The sequence below is a fragment of the Channa argus genome, chromosome 22 (assembly GCF_033026475.1).
Source record: "Channa argus isolate prfri chromosome 22, Channa argus male v1.0, whole genome shotgun sequence".
Lineage (NCBI taxonomy): Eukaryota > Metazoa > Chordata > Actinopteri > Anabantiformes > Channidae > Channa > Channa argus.
The window spans coordinates 10,275,001-10,294,621 of NC_090218.1; the positions used below are offsets into that span (position 1 = coordinate 10,275,001).

The 19,621-nt window shown below is 43.0% G+C and overlaps 1 protein-coding gene across 12 annotated transcripts in view; it reads left to right on the forward strand.

The window, feature by feature from the left end:
- tcf7 (transcription factor 7) overlaps positions 1 to 19,621 on the forward strand; it is a 64,543-nt gene that overhangs the window by 38,181 nt on the left and 6,741 nt on the right. For 5 of the 12 annotated variants that reach the window (XM_067491385.1, XM_067491379.1, XM_067491389.1 and 2 more), the window contains 6 exons: positions 8,632 to 8,719; positions 12,528 to 12,617; positions 13,834 to 13,953; positions 15,033 to 15,195; positions 15,914 to 16,021; positions 16,987 to 17,034. In XM_067491385.1, the coding sequence (XP_067347486.1) occupies positions 8,632 to 8,719; positions 12,528 to 12,617; positions 13,834 to 13,953; positions 15,033 to 15,195; positions 15,914 to 16,021; positions 16,987 to 17,034 (617 nt within the window). The remainder of the gene's footprint in view (positions 1 to 8,631; positions 8,720 to 12,527; positions 12,618 to 13,833; positions 13,954 to 15,032; positions 15,196 to 15,913; positions 16,022 to 16,986; positions 17,035 to 19,621) is intronic. The other 7 variants (XM_067491387.1, XM_067491380.1, XM_067491390.1 and 4 more) reach the window with 3 other exon arrangements.

Consider the following 19,621-nt stretch of genomic DNA (forward strand, 5'->3'; position numbering starts at 1 on the left):
TCTGAAGTGGCCTGCTCCTCTGAAGGGACCGCTAGCCACACACACACACACACACACACACACACACACACACACACACACACACACACACACACACACACACACACACACACACAAAAGATGGAAACAATTAGGGTGACAATCGCACAAGCCATCGCAGCTGCGCACACAAGGTTCTCCTTAGCGAGCAGCATACACACAAACACACACTGTGCTCTGTTTTGGAAGTCACAAACAAACACACCCCAGTTCTAAACACTGCTCTGCTGGAGGCGAGGCTGGAAGGGTGGCAGTGTTGGCTGTTCTGTCTGTCTGTCTCACACTTTGATCCAACTACTGGCCTCGGTCCTGCTGAATTAGTACGATCCTCAGAGGGTGACGTTTTCCCCCAGGAGAAGTCAGACAGTGGTGGAATTAGCTGAAAACACTGTGTGTGCTGTGGCAGATTGGGCCTTTGTGACAGTTTGTTGGTGTTCATCTCTCTGCAGGAGCCCGTCAACAGATAAATGGTGTAGATTAAACGAACTCATAATCTAAAAAAATGCTTATTTTTATTTTTCTTCTGTTGTTTTGTTGCATGATGTCAATTTAGTTTGTCACCGGATGGAACCACCGGGCGCAGAAAGTTCCTGCTTATTGATTTCTTTCTTTTACCCAAGAACTAAGGTCCAGGGAAGTTTCCCTGGGGTAAAAGTCCTCAAGGGGGGACGACGACCAGGAATATTAAGCAAAGTATCTTTCTGACGAATCAGAAACAAAACGAGCAAAAAACTCGGCTGTGTTTGACAGATTCGCCACATTGAGCCACATTGAGCCACATTGACCTGGAACTACACTTTAGACCCTGGTTCCTGAGGTGGAAATGCAGATAAAGGAACTAACAGGCTGCACATTACTGGCTTGATCGGGAAAATGGTCGATGGGCCGCTTACATAGCGCTTTACCATGTTGCTGCTCATTCGCGCACACCGACGGTGGAGGCTGCGACTCCTTACCTGACCCACCGGGAGCATCTTAGGGGTCAGTGTCTTGCTCGAGGACACTTCGACACGCCGAGAGCGACCGGCAATCCAGCTGCCTTACCCACAGAGCTACAGTCCACCGTCCTCCATCGCAGTCAGTTGTCTTTACACACCCACCACACTAATCCGTCGGAAATTCTCATTGGCCTTTTTCTCTGGTGGGGTTCTCTCCCACCGCTCTGCACTCTCTGGCTTTGGTGAGCTGGTGGGGTTTTTTTTGTTTTTATTCAGGGCTGGAAATTAATGCGGTCACCAACAATTTATATGACAGAGAGAGAGAGAGTAGGTACGAGTAATAGAAAAAGGAAAAGAAGGAGGAAATAGAAAGCACAGACGTGGGCAAGCGAGTAATTGAAGTAGCGTGTGTGTGTGTGGATTTACAGAGAAATGAAACTTTAATTTGGTAATTATCAAATGTATTTCTGTGGTTTATTATAAACTGCACCGCAGACTGAAATCTCTGTAACGGTTACAAGCAGAGCCTCATATGAATGGGTTCAACACATATTGTGTATTGTTCCTCCTCAAATTGGGTAAAAGAAACTAAATATTTTCATGTTCCTGCAGCTGTAGGCAGCAGTTGTGCTGATGGATTTACAGGCAGTAATACTCTGTAACACACACCCATACACACTTTCATTAGAATACAAGGGCTTCTCAAGAAACATGATGGGTAAAACGCTGATGATTGACAAAGGTAGAGGGGGCGGATTGAAGATTTAATCAGAGGCATTTATTGCTACAAATTATTAAACCCAACTACCAGCGAAGAGATGAGACTAATCGGAGCTGCTGCGTTTAAAGCTCTGATTGAATCAGAACAAGATGATAGAACTTTGACAGGGACGATGAAAAAGTTGTACTTGGAAAAACGGGACTAGAGGAAGAGGTTGAGAAGGAAATAATAGAGTGAAGAAACAGGAGACGAGACTCTTCTTGACTCTGATTAGATATTAGACGGAGTCTGACCTCAGGCATTCTGCGCTGCTCTGCCTGGAAATCCCCCTTTTCCGACAAACACGCTCTCCCTGTCTGGTCTGTACTCTGTGTGTGTGTGTGTGTGTGTGTGTGTGTGTGTGTCTCCATGGCCAACAAAGTGACTCAGCTCTTAATGACAGACTGAGCCACCTGCTTCTTACCCCTCACACACACACACACACACACACACACACACAGCTCACACCTGGCTGCTGCACATAACTTATCTCACACCATCTCACCTGAATCCTGACTGCATTTCCACACACACACACACACACACACACATCTTGCTCCTCGTATCCTTCGTCAGCTCATCACAGGGCGGCTGTTGCCTCATCAGTGATGTCACTTTGCAGCACAATGGTCTTTGTCCTCCTGCACCACTGAGGCTCATGACCCAAGGTTAAAATGCAGCAGCGTCTACTTATGATGCCCTGTCAGTGGTTGCAATCAATTGAGATGTCTTTCATCCTTCTCTATTTATCATTTTGAGACCCCTCTGATATGTTTTGAACCCACCAAGTCGGGAATCACGGGTTTAAATGCTCTTTGTGTGCAACATACAGAGCGGTGCTTTTCATACAAGTAATAATGTTCAAGTTTCAGAGAGCTGTTTATTTATTCCGGCTTCTCAGAGAAGAAACGGCATTTTTGTGGCCACTGTGCAATTAGTGTTAAAAGTTATTAATATTCATCCGAGATTTACAAGTTAGAGAGACACACACACACACACACACAGATCCAGTCCCGTGTCTTACTAAATGACACTTGGACATGTGGACAGGAGGTGCTTGGGATTTAACCCCTTGCATGTTGATGAAGACTAAAACTGTATGATGCTCAGTGTTCATCACCTGTTGCCTTATTAATCGTTTCATTGTGAACTTTGGTTGTATTTCCGCAGGGAGCAGATGCTGCTGCTCTTTTTTTAAGGCCCCTCTTTGTGCATTGAGCTTCTCACTGCACAGTTTACTTTCTGTCTTTTCCATCAGCACACATCTCAGTGTCAAAGTCAATTTCATCATTTCAGGTTCTTGAATGCCCCAGTTTTGCTTTAATCGTCCCTTATAGGGAAAGATCCAAACTAAAAAGCCTGTCTGCATCTCTGCTCTCTCAGGACATTATGTTGCACCTTATTTGTCAGTTCGTCCTAAAGTGGCAGCTGAACCTGAGCTGAATGTGGCAACGCCGGATTTAAAAGCGTTCACAACAGTTCATCCATATTTATCCCAGTTCTAAATTTAGCTGCAGTGCAGCAACAAAACATGACCGTGCAGGTTCACACTGTCACACCTGAGCCCTGCTTTACATCAGCACCTCACTGATGCAGCAGGAGACTGAAAATAAGAGTCTTACAGTGACAGGGATGCAAGGATGTTTCCATGGTAACAGATGGGCAAGTTAGGCGTGTTGGATATGAAAACGGTATCGAAGTTTAATAAAAACTCCAAAACACCAAAACTTGAATCTTTGAGACAAACTAAGTTTTAGCACTTGTAATGTTTTAGGAAAATACCAGTGGTATTTTTTATTTTTTTCCTTTTGATTAAGTTCAATATTTGCAACTTTCACTTTTGCCATTTTATTTTTATCTAGAAGTGAAAAGCATCTCACTTTTGAGCTAAGACCAAAATAGACAGAAGGTTCACGGTTTCTGCACATCTGCAATTAAACCTTTCCATTGGCAATAATGTTAGTCGGCTGTGTTTGTCTTTGAAACATCACTGAAATGCTACACGAAGATATTCAGTGACATAAAATAAAGCCATCATCATATAAATAATATCTTTTCATCTAAAAAAAGAGCAGATGATTTATCACTAATCTGAAATGATGTAAGGTGGCATCCTCATGTAGGGTTGTTTAACTTTGTGCGACCCAGCTGGTTGGTCAGTTCAGTCATTTCTCCTGTCAACCATAACACTGCATTCAACAAGTGATTCACTTGGCTTTGACTGTTTGTTCAGATATGACTGTTGGCTCGGACAATAGAGCATAAAAAAAAAAACACACAGCGTGAAAAAGCAGAAGTGAAAGCTGTCTGCTAGATGTCACGCTGTCATGTGCAGGATTAACACTTACTGTATGTCCCCTTGCCTGGTTTTAGAGCCTTACGTGTGAAACTAGAGTGCGGAGTAGCTGCTTTAAGCATGCATCAGCAAGCTGAGCAGATTTTTCACTGATTCTGACTTTTACTCAAAGTGGGCAGAAACTCTGCTCGCCGGCAACATTTGCTTACAAATACTGTCTGTGTACCAGCCGTTAGCATACAGTTTTCAAAAAGTCACTCTGAGTGACCTGGTGATTTATTAGCACAGAATCAGCCGCTAAGTTAGTGAGCAAATACCAAGTTTTATTACTCTGCAGCTGAACACAGTTTACTGGTAAAAGCTTATAATATACACAATTACAGGAAGTTCCAAAGTAGTTTTTTAATTGTGTAAATGTGTATATATATTGTATAAATATATATATTGTATAAATTAAATTAAATACATAAAATTTTAGGGGCGGCTGGAGCTCAGTTGATAAGGCAGTCGTCCATGGACCACAGGGTCAGTGGTTGGATCCCCGGTCACGGCTATATGTCGAAGTGTCTCTGCTAACAACCCATTTGTATTAATAGATATAGATATATATAGATAGATCTCTATATATATATCTATATAGATATATAGATATATATATATATATATAGAGAGAGAGAGAGAGAGAGAGAGAGAGAGAGAGAGAGATAGATAGATAGATAGATAGATAGAATATTGTGACTTTAATTGTAATTTTATTAGTTTCATTTAATAGTTTTATTTCCCTCTAATGAGGTAAATAATTGAAGTATTGTCACTTCACTGGAGTATTTCCATTGTATTTTATTTTTACCTCACTCGAGTTAACAGGAAAATATTGTACTTTTGAACGTGCTACATTAATTTGACATCTAGTTTTTAGCCAGCACTAATTATTTCCTAATTATTACATTTTGTATTTCTACTACCGCTGATTGTTTAAGCTTCCCTGATCCCTGTGTGTCTGTTCTACAGTGCTAAAAAACATGGATCTCACAGTAAAAGCTCCACTAAAAATCCTTTTTCTGGTCCAAAAAGGCCAGAAACTAGTTCTGCAAAGATGCTAAAAAAAAAAGACTCAAGCCAATGCAGCAAAACTCACCATGCAATGCAAAGTGAAAAAACTCAAAGCCAAATTTAAATGTGTAAATTTCGGTCTTGATATTTGCTCACGTTACGGCTCCTCTGACATTTTTAAATTGACGATGAGAGTGTGAGTCACTCTCGTTAAAAACATGAAAAAAGAAGAAAGTGTGTATTGGAAATGAAACGTGATGAATAATAAGACAAAAATTCAGAGTCATATTAGACGCTGGTTTTGTAATCTGTCGTTTTACACTGTATAGAAAAAAACAAAAAAACAAAAATAGACTTTTACTATTAATGTGATGTTTGCTGTGAACCAAAGTAAGTCTTTGTGCACTTGATAAAAATGTCCCCGTCCTCACTGCTTGTCCTTACTGTAACTAAACACTACAAAGTGTCTTCTGGTCTTGGGCTCTTTTATGTGCACCCCACAAGCTGCTTGTCAAGTCATCTGAAGGCTCAGATGCTGCAGCGCTTTCACTCTCAGCGGTTAGAACTACCGCAGCTCATAAGTGTAGGATTACTATTTCGGATCCAGTCTGTTTTAAGATGCACACGTTCTTGACAGCAAGCTCACACAGTGCTGCTTTGACTCACATGGTTTCCCTTTGATGTTTCCCAACACGCAGACATGGAGAGCGTGAGATAGTTTTTGCAGTAGTTGTTATTAGACGGCCGCTTTAAAAAGGGGCATTCCAAAGAAAACTGCCCCATTACTGCTGCTAATTTCCCCCTTTACGTTTCCCAACAACAAACAAGAGCTGATAGTGTCAAAAAAGTGACTTACAGAAAACCGCGTCATGTTTCCATCGCATTCAAATGTGATTAACGGCTAAAGTAAATCTGCACATGGTGTTTGGGATTTGTTTGTTTGTGCTGACAGCCATACAGTCATTTCAGGGAACACGGGTGATTTCGAAAAAGGATGTAAAGTTCACCATTTCAGTATCGTGTATAGTATATTATTACCATTGATTGTTTATAATATGTTTACCTGTTAAGATCACGAATATTTTGACTAGTTTTGAGTTACTAAGATTTAATCTGAGTGTTTCGGTCACTCTTGCTGTGTGTGCAGCAATGAAAGGAAATCTCTTTTTTTTTTTTTTTTTAACCTGGTCTTCATATAAAATTAAAGTCCTAATATTTGTGTGACAATGTGTCTTTTCGTCACACACGCTGAATCACAGTTTACCCAGAATGCAGTTAGACAAGATGTTTCACAATAAACCCGCGTCACGCTTCAGCTGACACACGTCTGAAACTTCGACTGTCCCTTGGAGCTAAATTCAGTTTGTCCCTCCTAAATTTACATTGTATTTAAGACGAATCCTGCGGCGTAGGAACTGTTTCTATTAGTTGCGTGATGTGGTGGTTTCATCAAAACATCGTAACTCATGGAAAAAGACAGTTGTACGCATGTTAAAATACTTAATATTGAGGTACTTGTAGCATTCAGATAAGCTTCAAAGTACCCAAACTTTTGCATTTAACATAGACGGGAAACGCTTTGTTGCTGTAGCTGATGTGCAGGTTCAGGGAATTGGTGAGAAGTTCAGTTCCAGATCTTATCTGTGAGGCATGACTGTACAGCTCCTGAGAGTCTTCTGTGCCACAGGGTGCATATTTAACCCCCCCCACATGAAAAAGTATTATGTCAGAGGGACCGTTTCACCTTCGTGCTATTTGCTGCCGAGTAGAAGAAGAGAAGTTGGTGTGTTGGAGAACAAATCATGATGTTATAGCTGCTGAATTCTTCCAAAATGAATGGACTGAAAATGCAGATGCCGTTTTCTGAAAAACTTACTGTGTAGCTTTCACCAGGTGTCAGTGTTAGTGTGCATCTATCAGAATTTATTCGTTTATTGCCAAAATGCACCTTATGTTTTAAAGAAGAAAAAAAATAATTTCTGACTCATCATTAGTAATTAGGATTTTTACTTTCACGTATGTACGAGGGCTCTTTAACAAGTGATTTTGCTCTTTGCAGACAAAACTCTGAACTAGAAACCAAACCTCCGAGAGTCACTTGGTTGTGTGTGTGTGTGTGTGTCTGTGTGCAGGGCTCTCCGTGGAATGAATTGGGGTAAACCTTGTGCTTAAATTGGGTGGAATTTACCCAGGTAACATTTCCTACGTGTTGTTTACAAGTCTTGAGAAGATTCCTCCATGATGTAACTGTGACACATGCAGACTTCCAACAGACGGAAGATGTTACTGTAGGGACAAGAGAACCACGAGTCCCTTCTACCTCCGTTTGTGCTGTCTTTGTAATGGCATTGCTCGCTGAAGCCCTCAGCTGCTTTCCTATCGACTAGCAGTGATATTGCTTTGCTCCATAGGTCTACAGCATCACCGGCTGTTTCATTAGGATTTAACCTTCTAAAGCTTCAGCTGGTGTCTCTTTGGACCAACCTCATTATTTAAACATTAAATAAGAAATTGTAGCTGAGTTTCTGGTGAGGGACATCAAACAAATAACAGGACGGAAGACGACAGTGGAAATTAGCCGGGTGGGAAGGAGGAGAGGGTGAGCGAAACGGTTTGGGAACAGATGAAGAGCTGGATGGGAGCACGGGCAAAGGAGATGTTGGAGGGGGGGGGGACAAAGTGTTTGAGAGCCTGAGTAGTGGTAGGGAGGAGGGCAGAGGACGAAGGGCGTGGTGGGACAGACAGAGGGGTGAGATAGGTCGACTGACTCAGTCACATTCCTGTCATTGAGATTTACAGCGGCGCGGGGTCCTGAAACAGGCCCGGAGCCGCGGCCTAATTACAGTCATCCACAGCATTCCTCTGCTGCAAACACAGGTTAGCAGCCGGGCCGCGCTAAGTGCTAGGTGCTGCCTGTTGACAAATGACTTCCTTTGAAGGGCACCGAGAGAGACGGGATGACTGGTGTGTGACGGCACAGAGTCGAGCTGTCTGTGTTTCTTTTGTTGGAAAACATTGTTGCTAAAAGCAGGGGATGGAGAGTGTTTGTTTGTGTGCATGTTTGGGTGTGTGTCTGCCCGAGCCTGCGTGTGTGGGAGGGGAGGGGTGGGGTGGGGTGGGGGTTTAACACAGCCTCCAACTTGTATAGAGTAAACCAGTGAAACCAGCTGGCAACATCAGCTCCCAGCAAAGGCTCCCACACACACACACACACACACACACACACACACACACACACACATACATAAGGCACACACACTGTCACTCACACGCTGTAATAGGATGGGAACAGGAGTGTGTGACCTGTGTAAAGGCCATCACCAGGTTCCCAGGCTAATAATGGCTCAGAGGACTGAGGGTCGGGGGGGGTAGGCTTGACTTGACCTAATGGGGGTGTGTGTGTACTTATAACTCTTTGTAGCAACAACATGTACGAGGACAAGAGGGGAGAGACACATTACAGTGCTGTTAATGTGTGTGTGTGTGTGTGTGTGTGTGTGTGTGTGTGTGTGTGTGTGTGTGTGTGTGTGTGTGTGTGTCTGCAGGCGTTCACAGACACCAGTCCCAGGACCTCTCGGGGTACTACTCCCTCCCTCCAGGCGGTGTCGGGCAGATTACTCCCTCCATGGGCTGGTGAGTCAGTCACTCACTCACTAACTCTCACACACACACACACACACTCCTTTGTGTGCTTGTGATGACCTTGTACTGACTCACATTCCTTCCCGAACATTAAAGGAGCCCAACTCTGTCCAGCTGCTGTACGGCTGATTTGAAGAAATTACAACTTATGAAAATTAGTTTTAAGACCACAACTGACAAACTCTTCTGGCCTGAGACCTAAATGATGATCATAAACTAAAGAAATCAGTCTGACAGAATTTGGTGTCATTTTGGTCTTTAAGAAAAATAATTTTTTTTCAGCACTAGTGACACTTCAGACCAAATATTATTAAAGTCTATGTTCACATTACAGCAGTTTTTTTTCCATATTTGGTCCCAAACAACAACTCAGTCCGGTGAAATTAAAACCAGAGGAAAAACTGGACGTAACATCGTAACCTTTTTTTTTTTTCTATTTTCAGCCATAGAATTTGTTTACGCCTCTGACGGTTCTTTTTTAAGTGAAGAGATGACAGGAAACATGTGAGAAGAGAAGGGAAATGACATGCAGAAAAGGGCCTGAGCTGGACCTGAACCCACGCTCTGCGGTTATGTGGCATGCGCTCTAACCATGTGGCTGCCAGTGTGCTCCAACAGAACAGTGTTTAAGCACAATGACAGGTCGCATTGCCCTTGTGACCACGTGAGGCGGATAAAGTTAGATTCGTGCATGCAGTTCAATTTAGGGGGTTGTTTGCACATCGGTGCCGGATCCATCGGGTGCGCGCTACAGGCCCGTAGTGTGAATGCAGCCTGGTGCTGAGCACGAGTGAGCGGCACCACGTTTAAACGTTTAAGTTTGCAGCGTGGTTGAAAGGCTGCAGAGTGCAGCACACGTCTTTCTGACATTCAAACAAAAACATCACACACTCAAATGGTGACAGCAGTAACAGCAGTTCAAACCAGGAGTTGGGGTTTGGTGTGAGAGTGTGTGTGTGTGTGGGGGTGGGGGTGGGGGGGGGGTGGGGGTGGGGGGGGGGGATTCTCAGCGTCACCATGTAACTAATGTAACACCTAACCCTCCCATTCTGGCTTTCGATTTGATTAATGATGGTGCACACGTCACAGGTGTCGGAGGAGCTCACCTGAGCCTCTGTCATCATGTAAACCACCTCCTTTGATCCTTTACTTGAACCTGCAGCTTCGGGTCTGAACTGCAGAAATGTGCACAACTGCAAGATGTAAATTAAAACCTCAACCCAAATAGTGTTTAAGGTCTGTTTGAGCGCGTGAGTATCCTGGCTGCAATCAAACGATGCATGAAGACCTAATGTGGTTAGAGCTGCATGCTGATGCCAAGTAAACAGAGAAAAGAAAGGGGCAACGTGCTGCCCCTCCGCGTCTTGCTGGGGTCCTCGACGTGGTGGACTCTGGGAAAAGTTGGCAGACTCGGGTAGATTGTAAATGAACTGCTGCAAACCGTAAACCTGGCAGCTTTTCATCAGCAGCAGCAGCAGCAGTTGTAATAGTAATAGTAGCAGTAAAGCATCTTCAAAAACGGCCAAATCTGCCCCCCAATTTTGGAGTCGATGTCAAGCTGCTTGACTGTGAACTCATAATGTCAGACATCGTTCGAATTAAAAATCAACACAAATCCATATGTTACAACCTACGGTGTCCGTGCCTGGACAGAATCCCCTGCAGGAGCTTGCGTCAAATGTCACGAAGGTTTTCCAGCGGAAGCTTAAGGCCGCGCGTGCGCGATGGCGTACGTGCTAACAAACTGTCCGTGCACAGATATTCCCAGAGTCTGTGATTTACAGACGTTTTATCTTATCAGACACGAACACTCCACTGTGGATTTTCATGAGTCTTATTACCAGCTAATCTCCTTCAACCCAGATTATCAGCTATTGTTGAAGCAGGAGGAGCAGAGGACATAGAGAATGAGTGCTTAAATGGCAAACTGTTGTTTCCTCTCCTGTCTCCTTCCCCCTCTGTGACCACCTCCGTGTGTCCCCCCCCCCCCCCCCGGGGTGTCGGGGAATCATTTGAAATGCATCTTGTTGCTTGGGAGGATGCAGCTCTGCTGGGAGAAGGAGCATCGCTGAAAAAAAACGCCGTGCAATGAGAGCTGGAGTGGTGTGACGTGAAGCAGAGTGTTGGGCTTGACGTTGTGTTATAAAGCACGTGGTGTTACACTTGTTGTTCATATCAAAGCCGACAGTAAAAAAAAAAAAAAAAAGGTGACTGTGATTTTAAGAGTCTTCCACCTCTGATGCAGTGCACTGGCACTTTTAGGCCATGTGCACCTTTGTGATTTCACACACCCGTTGGTCGGACGTGGGGAGGAAACTCTGCTTGGTCTCAGCGATGGGCGGTACCCAGTCAGAGCACGTCTCCATCGTCCTGCATCATTGAGCAGCTGGAATTGGGAGAATGGTGGGAGCTCGATGGTCAGATTAGCGTGAAATGTCATTTGCCACAGAACTCGGATCAAATTCTGGCCAATAAGTATTAAAGTGAAACCAAAAATCACAGTTTATAGTCGTGTTTGTTCCCCGACACAATGAAAGTGCACTTATCGGTCTTTTAAATTAATTCCAGGAGAGCAGTCAGAGGTCTTCATGAGGCCATAAACACAACCGTTACGTGACAGCTATTCCGTGTTTCTGTCATTTACTGTCACTGTCAAACTGAAAGTATCTATTTGGAGACATGTGATTAATTTGTTGTCAGGTGTGGTCAAAGTATAAGAAATGAAAGGCACAAGGCTCTGACTTCTACACTAGAGCAGATTGACTGGCTTTTCATTGCATTCCCAGCATTCCTCTGTCCAGTCACGCCTTTCACACAGGCTTTGTTTTTCAGTCTGAGCGTAGCGACGCCATCGCCCAGGAGCTACCGTCTGCACAAATCTGAGCTTTTTTATCCTCGTGTGCAATCAGTTAGAACCGAAGTACAGCAGGAGCCGGGCCAAGTGATCTCCCGATCTCTTCATGGCGCTTTACTGTACGTGTAGCGCTGCCTCCCGGATGTGAGAGGAGAAGAAGAGGATGAAGTGAATGATCATTGTCCATTCGGTGAAACATGAGGGTGAAGCAGTAGAAGGGGGTGGCGGTTGCATTGGCTCTCAGGGGGCAGAAGTGAGGTTCTCTACATATCAAAGGCCCTTGCTTCCATCCCATCCCCACCCTCGACCTCCCACCGTGTGCGAGTGTGTGCTCTTCTGCTCCCCGGTAAGCCGAGTATTGACACCAAGCTGTCAACGGGGCTGATCCACACTCACCACAGGGATCACTGAGCAGTGCAAGAACAAAAAAACAAACAAAAAAAACCCTCAAAGAAGCATAAACCACAAGGTTTCAGGGTAAAGGAGAATTTCTAAATTCACAGGTTCTGATGTTCAGTTTTATTTATATAAGTAACAGTGCAGCGGTGTGAAGGCTGATGCGTACAGTATAACTTTAATTAAAGGAGTTAGTGTTCATGATATAGTTGTTTGACAAATGCACAACATCTGCAAAAAGATGCAAAATGGCTGAAAAAGGATGTGTGAACAATGATTTGCCAAAGAAAAAAATCAAAAAATTGTCATCAATTTACTAAAAATAGACCAAACATGCACAAAATATTCACACACAAATGTAACATGATTTTATGTATTTAATGTAACACTCCCCTTCAAATGAAACTCAAAACAATTGTTATTTCTCCACAAGACAGCATCTGTAGTCTTTCAGTGTTAATCCCTTTCTATGATCTGATTGAAAAAGAACTAAGCTGAGCTGTGTAAAACTAAAATGCGTGGTCTCTCCTCTCTGCTGTGCTGTGGCAGGCAGAGCCAGCCCGTCTATCCTGGCCTGTCCCCCTGTGGATTCAGGCAGACCTACTCCTCCAACCTCACGAGCGCCTCCTCCTACTCCAGGTACCGTAGACGGGCCGGCCGGTCCCGGCCGAGAAGCCGGCGAGGCGAGAGCCGAGCGACGCCGTGCATCCTCACCTCCTGTTTACAGCACATTTCCATGGTGTTTCATTGGGCAGCTGCTGTTTAAAATAAAAACGAAAAAATGTGTGTGCGTGTGCTGTAAACAGGACAACTTCAGTGTTTCGCCCCAACAAGCTGCAGAAAACAAAAGGCTGACACACACTGTCTACAGGGCTTCACTGCTTTTTCCTACTATTGCTTCTTTTTGTGAGTGTGTGCGTGTGTGTGTGTGTGCGCTCTTGATATTCCACAACACAAGGCAATAAAAAGAAGCAGTCATTGTGTTTCTTCCATGAGTTGCAGCAGAGTGTATTTGCTTAAGCCACAGCTCTAGTTTCAACCTGAGCTGCCCCAGAGGGATCTCAGGTCGTGACGGACACCGTGCTGCTTTGCCTGTTGGTCAGCTTGGGCTGCTGGGTTTCAAACACACGGCCTCAGCCACGGGCATTGTTTTAGGCCTGTGTCGAGCCACGTGGGTGGGGAGTCGATTTTTGTGCGAAGGCCTAAATTTCCGAATCCAAAATGACACATTCTGTCCTCGCTGTTGTCATCGACCCCATGATTTGGATCTTTTGAAATCCTCCCTTTAACACAGGCTCAGAGGGGAAATGCATCATCTGCATTCATTTTGTGGTTACCGATGCATTTCCCACGTGCACTAAACCCCACCTGTGCAGGTTCCAACAGACACAGGGAGGTCAGAGAAAAATGTCTGGCAGTGAAATCGTCCAAATTGTGTCTTTTACACTAAATGAATGGATTTGGATCATTCAGTGGTTTCAGCAGATGCTGACAGACTTGCTGACAGTGAAGATGGACTTGTTTCCTCAGCGACCATCATCTCAGTCAGTGAAGCAGGGGCGCCATCTAGTGGCCACAAAGGCATCCATCTCAAAATGAGATCACACATTTTAAGCTCCAACATCAACACCGACTTCCAGTAATCTTTGGTAATTTGACCTTTGCTCACAAACAGGAGTTCTGTGTTGGGACTTTAAATTTTCAGGTTTGCTTTTCGTGCTTCCAGTCCCGTTGCTTCTCCTGCTCTGACGCTCGCCGTCCACTTTGCTCCTCGACACATTTTTCTCAACTGACTGACTCTTTCCTGTTTTTTTCTGTCCTCCTCCACCCGTCTCTATTCTGGTCTCTCCACCAGGTTCCCCCACTCTCTGATGCTGAGCCCATCAGGCATGCATCCTACGGGGATCCCCCACCCGGCCATAGTGCCCCCTTCAGGCAAACAGGAGCATGACCAGTATGACAGGGGCATGTATGTGTAAGTAATACCCAGCGCTTGTGTATTTTGCTTTTGTAGTGTTCAAAAGTACTGCTTATGTTCTTATTTACATGCAAATTAATATTTAAATACTTCAAGTAGGGTTTTATTTTAATAGCTTAGAAAAAACAATGAATTTACAAAAAGACAATTAAATGAAAATGTGCATTTAAATGAACCCAAAAGCTTCTGTTTTCACAATTTTTTATTTCCCTGGAGCAGCTCTAAGTTTGGAAAAAACACTTTGTTCTTGTTGTTGTTAGGAACCAAAGACCTTCCAGAGTAAAGTTGTGAATGAAACCCTATAATATTTAGAATAAAGATGCAAGTCATTTTAAAATGTCTTGTATTTAGTTTAAAAAGTAAGAATATTGTCAGTTAAATTCTTGGTGTGTCAAGATATTAATATTCTGTGGTATTAAATTGATGATGGCAGTCTACCGAAAGAGGAAAGTGAATAATGACTTTTATAGTTTTCACAGTTAAACACCTTTATTGTCAGAGATTTCAGAATAGTAAAATGAAAGGTGAATAATTACTTGACTTCAGAGACACGCACGAGTTTGGCGACTTTGTTTCTTCCGGATGGATCAAAACGAGTTTGCTTATGGATTAAAGTGCAGTCAGTATCTAGAAAGTCAGTGAGAGGCAGACAGGAGAACCGCTGTGAGACTTTTATGTGCATTGAAGGAAATTAAATGCTCTGCCAGAATAACCCCTGCACCATCATCTGCATTGGAGTAATACACACAGTTTTGACTCAGTTGTTCCATGCGTTATTTTGTCAAAGCCACCTTTTCGTCACACACACAAACAATTTTTTTTTGGATCGCACTGAAATCTACTAGAATTGAACATTAAGTTCGGATGATTCTGAACAGCTGCACAACATGGGTGTGTTCTGACTGATGAGGTTAAGGTTCAGGCCCAAATAAATGAACCAAAATAGAAACAAAGCTGTTTAAAGCCAAATCACAACAGCGGCCTCGAGGCACTTTGCAAAGTCAGGTCAGGAGTCAGGTGACGGTGGAGCAGTTTCTGATTCCCCGTACTTGTTCTCGCCCCCCCTCCCCAATCAGGAAGCCGCAGATGGAGCTTAAACGGGAGAAGGAGCCCAAGAAGCCAGTCATCAAGAAACCGCTTAACGCATTCATGCTCTACATGAAGGAGATGAGGGCAAAGGTCATCGCAGAGTGCACGCTAAAGGAGAGCGCCGCCATCAACCAGATTCTGGGACGCAGGGTGAGGGATCCACACACACACACACACACACACACACACACACACACACACACACACAGAGACTAATCCTGTTTTCAGGTCAGTCTGTTATTTCACACATGAGGAACATGAGAGGACTGTGGTAAATTGAACTCTGTTCTCCTAACATACTGCTGCTACTGAGATTGTACAACCCAGACTTGACAGCTGTGGGATCTTGAAGAATGACATGAAAATGTTCATACAGTTCATAGGCCTGAGGCACCGTTTCCAACACAAGCAGAACCTTTTCTGCAGAACTGAGTCTGGATGTGCAACCAGTCTGTGTCACTACTTCTGTATCTGGTTTTAAACGTGAGCTAAAAGGCTCATTGTCTTGCATTTTTTTCATAATATTTTTTTTTTATCGCATTTTGTGGTTTTACTTTTTATTACATTAATTGTAATGTAATCACATCTCATGTGCATTGCTAAAGATAAAGATCTGCACTTGCTTTGGTGATGAGTAGCTCTGATTGGTAGCAACAGTGTTCACGATCCTGAAGGTAGCTGACATATTGGTGATTTTAGTGCAGTAACTGTCACCTTTTCAGGTGCAGTGTCCAACATTAATAAAGAGCTATAATGTGCCATAATTCTATGCAAACACAAAAACACTAACATATTTTCTCTTATGCTTTTTTTTGTTTGTTTTTCCACTCGTTCGTGTGTGTGTGTGTGTGTGTGTGTGTGTGTCCAGTGGCACGCACTGACCCGGGAGGAACAGGCCAAGTATTACGAGTTGGCCAGGAAGGAGAGACAACTCCACATGCAGCTGTACCCGACCTGGTCCGCCAGAGACAACTACGTAAGGACTTCTGCTCTTACTATTCGTCTTCCTCCACACTGACTGTTCCCATTAGCTTTTAAAAAAAAAAAAAACTTTCCTGAGCTGATTTAAAAAAAAAAAAAAAAAAAAAAAAAATCACCACGAAGACAGAAATTTTTTAGCATTAGCATGAGGCACAGTAATGGAAAAGTTTTGTGTTTTATAGGCGGGTTGTCGTGGGAACTAACTCTGGAGCAAAGAAGTCATTGTGGTTGCTATGGTTACAACACTGAGCTTATAACAAATAGAAGAGCTCTTACGTTACCGTACAGTTAGTAACATAGTAACATGTCAACACATATCGTTAAGTTAGTAAACAGCTACAAAAACACTCCAAATAACAAAAAACTTCTTTAAATTAAAAACCTGTAACAAGTTATTCAACTACAGTGTTTGTTTTGCAAATGTTATTTTGTTAATATTATATTTACATTAATAATTTTTAAATTCCTATATAAAATAGAAATAACACAAAAACAACTTCAGCTACTTTGATAAGTATTGTGATGAGGAAACGTACAATGCAGAAAGCTGCATTTGAAAATAATAATGACAATGATAATGTGTTAAACCAACATCGAGAACTGTGTCCAACCACTGTGCCTTCTTTTCTCTGGGGTTCGATTCGCTGTAAATAACGGCCAGATTGAAAAACAAAACCGGATCAGCTCACCGATCCAGAACTGGGTTTGATTCTATTTGTTGCCCTGAGGTGAAGAAGTGACTTGCATCACCTGCTTGCTAATGCCTCATGAAACCTCCATGTTTATTGGATCCCAGACCTGTCACTCAAAAGACTGAGAACTCAGCAACACACTTGAATTTTTATAGCATGGATTTAATAATGAAGTACATCAACCCATTGTGTGGTGCATGCCTGTCAGTCTGATGTGTTGGGCTGCTGTGTGCCTTTAATTTGTCAGTGTGCTGTTGAACTCTTGCAGGAGGCGGGCCTTAGCGGGGTCGCAGGGGAAAAGAATAAAGCTGATTGGGTAGGGACACGTCTTATGGTGGATTTATGCCTCTGTGCTGGAAAAACTGAGTATGTGCATGAAATGGGTTTTCGGGGTATTCCTGTGCAAAGTCTGCATGCACTTTCCAAAAGATCTTCGTGACTCACACACGGCACGCAAGCAACAGCAGCTGCAAAAAAAAAATAAAAAAATAAAAACAATTGGTTCGTTCTGGCTACATTTCATTAACTCTTGCCATTGGTTATGACTGCAAGACAGTTGTATTTGAAACCCTGAATCACACAGAGGTATAAATCGACCCGTTTTGCTCAAACTAACAGAGAGCAGGGCTGCATGGCTGGCCCCACTGCCTCAGTTTTTCATTTAGCTGTTTAGATCCTATTTGATTTTGTGGGCATCATATTGGTGTAGCTGCATATCAAACAGCCTTTTGACACTGCACTTAGTTATTTGTTTTACAGATTTAGGAATATCTGCTGACTTCCTGTAAGAAAATGATCAATGAATTAAGGGCTTGGGTCGGAGCAGATGCTGCTTTTTAGAAAGCTCTTTCTGCTTTTTCTCTGCTGTGCTGTCTTGTTTCTACATATCACACTGAGCTGATCTCTGCAGATGGGCAGGCATGGCTCACGAGTTATGGTGACATTTTGTTTGGGCTGTGGTTTATAACGCACTCATAACATCTGAATGAGTGCTTCATGGGCACCGATTAAGATCTAGTGTCATTCTTCATTTGTTTTTTTTTCTGTTTTTTTTTATTTTAATTTTAAAAGAAATTGTGAAAAAGACGGAGCAGCACACTGGCAACCATTGTGCAGATGTTTCACAATAAAAGTCCTAATGAGCCTACTTATAGAAAGTTAGTTCAAAGACCACAGTTAAAAACTTGTTCAATTTTAAAAAAAAAAATGTTATAAACCAGAGCTCTAGTAAACTGTGATCATAGGTGTAGAAGCTACTGCTGCATGCATGGAGCTTTTTAGAGGCCTCACAATTCGCTTCGTTCATACTCTGAACACTGAATCTAAAAGCCTTGGTGGCTTACTGACGGGCAACATACAGCAACAACTAAGTCTTATATCATAATCTATTATAATAGTATTGAGTCATCTGATACAAAAAGATGATATATTCTATTTGCTTTACATATGAAGGTTAACATAATATGAAATATAAGTTGAAATTCTGTATTTTATCTCGCATCTATATTTTGATGCAAAAACAAATTAACAACATATAACAACATAAATCATCCAGGTCGTCCAGACTGAACATACATCTTCGCCTGTTCCACCATTGCCCTGCACACTCTGCTCTCCTCCCAAGGTTTTAAAAAAACAAAAGAGAGTCAGTGGAGCCACTAGCAAAACAGGAAGCGAAGTTCCACATATCGCCCCCGCAGCTGTGGAGGGTCTCTCCTCTGAGTGGCGAGAAAAACCTCCGCGTAGTACACACACACACACACACACACACACACACACACACAGAAACACGCCCACAGACACAAAGCTTCAGACAAGGTGCAGTTGCAAGAGGAGTTGTTGTAACCACATAGACACAAGGCTGACAGCGAGCCGAGGAGGGCAGACACATCGAAGCGTAGGTGTAGATGTCTGTGCCCACATCCTTCGTTTCACTCAAATTTGAGGCCTCGCTTCACCATCAGCAGATCTGTGTGAACAGCTCTGATGTTTACCTCAACAGTCGCACAAGCGCCATCAGCCTGGACATAGGAAAGTGTGACAGAACCTTTGGATCGAGGCTAATTAGCAAAATGTTCACATACAGAGCTTTATTCCGGTGCGTCTCCCGTCTCCTTTTCCACCGTTACCTTTGGCCACGACAGTTCATGCATGAATGGTGTTTGCAGTTACTGCTGCAAAGTATTGTCTTGGTTTTTCTTTATCTTTAGCTTTTCTTTGCCTTTTGTGAAGTGCTGAAGCAGTTTGCCTGTTTACTGGTCTTAACTTTGTACTTTTGAACTCAAAAGAGATTTAACATCTCTCAAACTGACATTTCAGATTAAAGTGGGCACACGTTGCATATGTTAAAGGGAGACTTCACTGCTTTTTAACTTTCTGCCTATGGTCCTAGTTTGGGTGGTACATTTAAACGACTGGCACAAGACTTGTGTTTGCTTTCCTTGTGTTAAGATCTCTTTGTTTCTCGCTTGGGGAAAATCATCTGGAGGAGTTTTTCAGTTCAAATGATGTCGTCCGATGTTAGCTGGTTGATCACAGTTCCGAGGTCGTAGGTTTAGTCAACCTGCGCCTCCCTATGACATCATCTGAACTGAACATCTGCTCTTAATGAGGTCACCTGGAGGAGTTTTCAGTAAGAAGCAGGGATTTATTTCAGTATAAGGGAAACAGAGGGACGTTGAATGCACGTTATGCAGGTACAGTTGGGTGCATAAGTTTACATCCTTTTACTTTTTTTCGTCAACATGTTTAATGGACATTCAGCCAGTACAAATATTCCATCATCTGATATTAAAGCTCGTTTTTTTAATTCATTTATCGAGATTGGAGGCAAATGTTTGCACTAATTTAACTTAATATTTTTACTATACCTTTTTTATACACTCATGGAGCATTTTTTTCAT